The 5826-nt window shown below is 38.0% G+C and overlaps 1 protein-coding gene across 1 annotated transcript; it reads left to right on the forward strand.

The window, feature by feature from the left end:
- The first annotated feature begins 471 nt into the window (after positions 1-471).
- On the forward strand, positions 472-3984 carry LOC135637783 (copper-transporting ATPase PAA1, chloroplastic-like). Its single transcript, XM_065150573.1, has 4 exons — positions 472-944; positions 1028-1081; positions 1356-1509; positions 3764-3984. Exons 1-4 carry the CDS (start codon positions 531-533, stop codon positions 3790-3792), a joined length of 651 nt encoding a protein of 216 aa, XP_065006645.1. The 5' UTR covers positions 472-530; the 3' UTR covers positions 3793-3984.
- Positions 3985-5826: the final 1842 nt, after the last annotated feature.

The following is a 5826-nucleotide window of genomic DNA, read 5'->3' on the forward strand; positions in this document are numbered from 1 at the left end:
GGATGATATAAACTTCCATTAATTCATAGAGAATTCACCTCAAATTTTCTGCATGTCAGATTATATATGAAACACAAACTTCACCTTTTATCTGCGATGCCGACGCAAGTAGGTGACAAAAGAGCTCCGACGGCGCAGAAAATTTTGTTTCGCTTCCCTGATGACGCAAATTACTGTGTTTTTTTTATTTGGGGTCACGTGAAACACGTTGCAAGATCCCAGAAGCCTACTGACCTTCCACCGTCCCACGTTTTTGAATGACTGCACGGGGAAAGAACGTAGTGTTACAATCCTTATAACTCAATTGGTACGAAGTATTCCATTGTAACGGGAGCTGCATCATTTGAATACTTCGAAACTTGTTCTATTTCATCGTCTTTTCATAACGGTTCATTGTGGTAGTGAAATACATAACGGTACGTTAGCAGCATCATCACGAATTCTCATGATAACGGAGCTTTGACCCTCATCTACGACTACCTCCTCCCATCCACCAACCTCTGACTCCCAAAGCTCGCTCTCCAACGGCGATGGAGAGCGCGGTATGGTCTCCTATTCGCAGAATCGCCCTCCTGCCTCCCTCGAGGACCACCGACTATTCACGAAACCTCCACCCGCTCCTTCCCTTTCCCAAACGCCCCGCTTCCCACAAAGCCCGTTGCTTCCTAACTTTTGAGAGCGGTCGCGGCGTCCCCCCGAGGCCCCTCGCCGGAGCTAACCTCTGCAGCTCACCCTTTGCTCCCACCCTGAGCAGGTTCACGTCGGTGTCGAGCTCCCACGCGGTCTCCGGCTCCGGCGGCGGCGGCGATGGCGTCGACGGAGGCAGTGGGGGCGGCGGCGGAGATGGCGGGTCAAGCGGCGGGGAGACCGTGGCCAAACCCGTCGCCGGTGATCTGGAGGACGTCCCTGCGTTGGGTGCCGACGTGATTGTCCTCCATGTCGGGGTAATTCGTCTCATCCGCTTTGCCTCTTTTCGTTGTGAAAAAGAGGGGGATTTTTAGGGTTTTGCTTTGATGATTTCTTGCAGGGAATGTCCTGCGGTGGATGCGCTGCAAGCGTGAAACGTATCTTGGAAAGTCAAGTACGTATAACTCTTAGCATGAGAAAGATCTGATAGACGACTCTTTCACTATTGAGAGATTGATTTGATCTTTTTACTCCGAGACGATGAATTTAGTAGCTTTCAGCTTCGTTTTGGATATAAACTGTTATGAGTGATAGACTACCAATCAATGAGTCTGTAGGTTACCATTATTCTAGTGACTATATTGCAGAAACTCATACAAAATCTCTGCGATCCTTTTCCCAACTTGAGTTAAGAGATATATTGTTCACACAAATGGATGTTGATGCAGCCTCAGGTATCATCTGCCATAGTTAACCTTGAGAAAGAGATGGCATTCATTTGGACTGTACCAGAAGCCAAGGTTGTGCAGGATTGGCAGCAAGAACTTGGAGAGAAGCTTGCAAAACACTTGACAACCTGTGGATTTAAGTCCAATCTTCAAGGTAACTTCTAGTCAAATGATTTAACACCTTATGTATAATATATGGCCATGTGGGATGGACAAGAGATTCCTGTGATTTTTTAGTTTTGATTTCAAAGTAGGTGCAAACAATGTGCGCCATTGTGGGACATGATAATTTCATGAATCGCTTGTCTAGCTTGTTGCAGTGCCCATACCAGTAATTTAGGTAAAGCAAAGAAAGTAGTTGAAGTGAACCTAAGCATTTCTTATATGGAACATTAAAAGGTGCAGTTAGAATGGCGATTTATGGAATTATCAAGCTTGCTTTAGTGGATAAAATGTTCTTGATGTGTATTGATTTCAACATCATACATGTTTCAAAAATTTAAGCTCAGATATAGTAGCTTTATTTTCCTTTTCGTTATGGGAGAACAGTACACTAATAGGGGTCAATATACCAAATCTAGTATCATCCTGTTAGGAATCAGTATATAAGCGCCACAACAACTCCCTAGTCTCTTTATTGGCAGTCGATTTAGAAGATTTTTGTGCTTCCTTAAGGTTCTTTAGTACCGTTTCCTTGTATTTGATAGAACTAGGACCACACAGCTGTCACCATCTATCAAGATGCTAGGTTAGTATTGAAGACTTAAAATGTAGCAAAAGTGGATCATTGCATTCTGATTTAGCTTTTCCTAATCCAAGTATGAGTCAAGGATTCTCCGACATTTCCTTCAAAAAGGATTTTATTTTTCAGACTCAGTCTTTTTCACTCAAGTGTTGTGAAATAATAATCTTCAAATATCCACCAAATTTGTGAGATAAAACTTTATTCCAAATTGATCTCCTGACATGGATGTATGATTATTCGCTTCCAAGTTTCTAGTTCAGCATTATAAGGATAAATGAGTGGAACTTTCTGCCCCCCATGTTAGCTCAACATGGAGATAATGCATGCACTTCCTTGCATAATGGGTTAACGTCCATTTTGGTCTATGTAGTTTTGACTATAGACATCTTAATTCCATATGGTTTATTTTGTCTCAAATAATTCATACATTTTCAGAAATGTTGCATATAAGTCCCTTCTGTCAAGTCCGAGTTACAAGACGTTATAATCTGCTTACGTGGTATGTTGACTCACAAATAAACTATTAATATAATGACACGTGGTTTTGGCCATGGACCTCTTAAGCCTGTATAGTTCACTCGTGTCTAAAATAACCCTTACATTTTCAAAAACATAACATATAAGCTCCTTCTGTCAAGTTTAAGTTAATAGACATTAAAGTCTGCTTACGTGGCATGCTGACTCACAATAAACCACTAATATAATGAGGGACCAAGAGACTACTATATACCTACCGTCGGACTGATTAACGCACATTCACCAGAGACAGGACCAAAGCTCCTGAGCTCGTTATCAATGCGGGAGAGGCTTCATGCGTACGATGCCTTGCTTAGCAGCAGCGACTCGATACAGTTGTTGGTAGTCGCTTTTACGACAACACCTCCTCCCGTCATTAATGGGGAGGTCTTAGTTTTTTTTTTAACTTAAATTATACGTATCATTATATTAATGATTTATTGTGAGTCAGTATGTTATGTAAGCAGACTTTAATGTCTATTAACTCAGACTTGATAGGAGGGGCTTATATACTATATTTTTTAAAATGTATGAATTATTTTAGACACGAATAAATCATAAGAGCTTAAAATGTCCATGATCAAAATTACAAGATTTAAAATGGATTTTAACCCTTGAATAATGGATTATTGGGATATCTTGTAAGTTGCTTTTCGCATAGCAAAACTTTTTTCAGATGGTTTTGTATTACTGGGATATCTGAACTTTTTTTTTTTTTTTTTGACTCTTTAGTTTAGTCCTAGGATTATAGCATCAATGGTTCTTAAAATTTATGCCTAAAAGAATCTTCATGAGCAATTCATTTAAGGTGCAAATGCATATAGCATCTGCCTTGGCTTTTTCAGGTAGGTCTTGTCATGGCTACTGCTCGTGGGTTTGTACTTCCACTAACTTTTGCCTGTCGATTAATATTATTATACTTGCTATATACACCATTTGAGTCAGTATCTTTTTGACCATTAAGCATGGTGCTAATTGTATACTCCATGCTACAGAAGAAACTAGCAATGTGTTCTAATAGAGAATTTTGTTTTCCTTTGTTTCACTTCGTATGCAGTTATACAATTTTTTATTTTCTGAGAGTAGCAAAAACATCAAAGGTTTTTACCTGACAAGATACTGATGGCCGCTACTTTTTCATGTGTAGATGGTGGCAGCGGCAGTAGTCCAGCTTGAAGGTCATTGCAGACTTGAGATTTACCAGCAGTCCAGTCCATCAGGAAATAACCAGGCATTGGCAGTTAAATTGAGTTCCACAATAATAACTACATATTTAGCTGTTTACTCTACACACCTTGAGAGTAGAAGAATTATTCCATTATAAACTTCTGTTTGGATGCCATCAAATACTTCTTGACATCTTGCTGCCGGACTGTTTATTGTTCACATCTGAATGTTCTCTTTCTAAACCAGAGCACATTACACTGAGTATTTTTAAATATTTAAGTACTTATATTGTATTTTTATATTATTTTGACACCAAATATAACATCTATTTTTCCCAAATTTATCTTTACTTGGTTTTGCGAATCATCATATTCAACTCATTTAGAAATGATCCTGATCTTTTGAGATTTAAACTTTCCACAACAATTTAACTATAATGCAAATATGAGTTTGCTATAGATCTGATTAAAAGCAAAAAATGACAGACCATAAAAAGATCACATGTTAAAGGGGGAATTCTTATGGTTATTGCTATGCTCTCTAAGATACTATTACATCACCTGTAAACTTCTCTCTCTCAGTGCCTCAACCGTACACAACTTTCAGATGTATTTTATTCTGTAGAAAGAGTCAAATTCTATCTCAAGAAAATTGAACCGAACCGAGCTAAATGCATTGTTATGTTCATTTGTCACGGACAAAGTAACTAATATCATTAGAGAGAAGTTGAGAGTATTTACTTTTGCGCACGTTTGGGACATTGTTATCAGCACAAATAGCCGTAGTCACAGCAACATATCAGACTGCAGTTGTAACTATCGATATCGTCAACTAAACAGCGAGACAACTTATGAATATGTGTTAACGGATGGTTCTTGAATAACATCATATTTACATTATTCCAACAAGTTCCCATAACGAGTGAATGCTTCTGGACGATGGGAAGATCTGAATCTAAAGATCCAACAGGGAAGGATGTAGCTGTATGATTGGATTATAATAGGCGATGATGATCATTGTCTGAAACTAAAATTGAACCTTCAAACTTAGGATCTCAGGCAATGTTCGTATGGCCCACTCAATATCTAGCTGCCAGTTGAGACATCCGTGCCTAATGATTCAATGGCAGAAGAAAGTTTCATGGACAATTTTCATAGAAGTTTCTGATGAATGCAAAGAATTCAGAGACATTTAAAAACATGAAAGTGCAATGAACATATCATTTATACGAAAGTTTTTATTAAAGTGCTTTTAAGCCCTCTATTTTTTCTGTCTTTACTAACTCACCTCATCCAACGATAGCATTTATAGATTTCCTTTTCTTAGGTCCATACCATGTTAGACGATTCCCACCATTTTCATTCTTTTTCATCCACATCCACAATACAAACTAGAACGAAGATGACATATGCTAGAGGAATCATCATCCACATTAGAGATCATCACTTGGATGATTGTTGCTAAGGTAAGCCAAATCAAGATAGAAAAGGATTTTAAGCATTGCATATGACATTCCCAACAACCATGTATTTATTTCTATATCACTCAATAAGTTTCTAATCACAATAGGCCTAACCAGCTAAGAAACAAAGAATTAAGTTTCATTTTCATGATCAGATTGATGGTCTCGTTTGGGTATACCATCACAGTGTATGATCACTGTAAATTTAATTTTCCAATATCTTAATCCTAAGATTAGAACTTTACTTCATTTTAGGATCCAAATAATTAATAGATTTAGGATCCAAGACTAGGACTAGGAATAACACTAACACCTAAGGCTTTAATCTTTGATTACTATGATAGGTGAAGGTAAACCTCATATTTCTACTCAAAAGGTGACCTAGATTTCCAAATAGGTCTATATGACATGCAAGCAAAAGAATGGCTTACAACATGAATTACATGCAAGAGAAGGAGATTCATCATCGATGATTTTAGTGACAATTATAGAATTATGATAAGAAATTTTAATTTAATCCAAGACAGAAAATAAAAAGGGCAAAATAAATAATAACGATGCACTAGTAAAATTGAGAGTGG

This window comes from Musa acuminata, chromosome BXJ3-5 (assembly GCF_036884655.1).
Source record: "Musa acuminata AAA Group cultivar baxijiao chromosome BXJ3-5, Cavendish_Baxijiao_AAA, whole genome shotgun sequence".
In the NCBI taxonomy this organism is placed as follows: Eukaryota; Viridiplantae; Streptophyta; class Magnoliopsida; order Zingiberales; family Musaceae; genus Musa; species Musa acuminata.

Excerpts from the sequence above, each read along its gene's own strand:
- LOC135637783 (XM_065150573.1), top strand. The coding sequence starts at position 531 with ATGGAGAGCGCGGTATGGTCTCCTATTCGCAGAATCGCCCTCCTGCCT. Across the intron at positions 945-1,027 it reads TGATTGTCCTCCATGTCGGG|GGAATGTCCTGCGGTGGATG; the intron begins GTAATTCGTCTC and ends GATTTCTTGCAG. Across the intron at positions 1,082-1,355 it reads AACGTATCTTGGAAAGTCAA|CCTCAGGTATCATCTGCCAT; the intron begins GTACGTATAACT and ends ATGTTGATGCAG.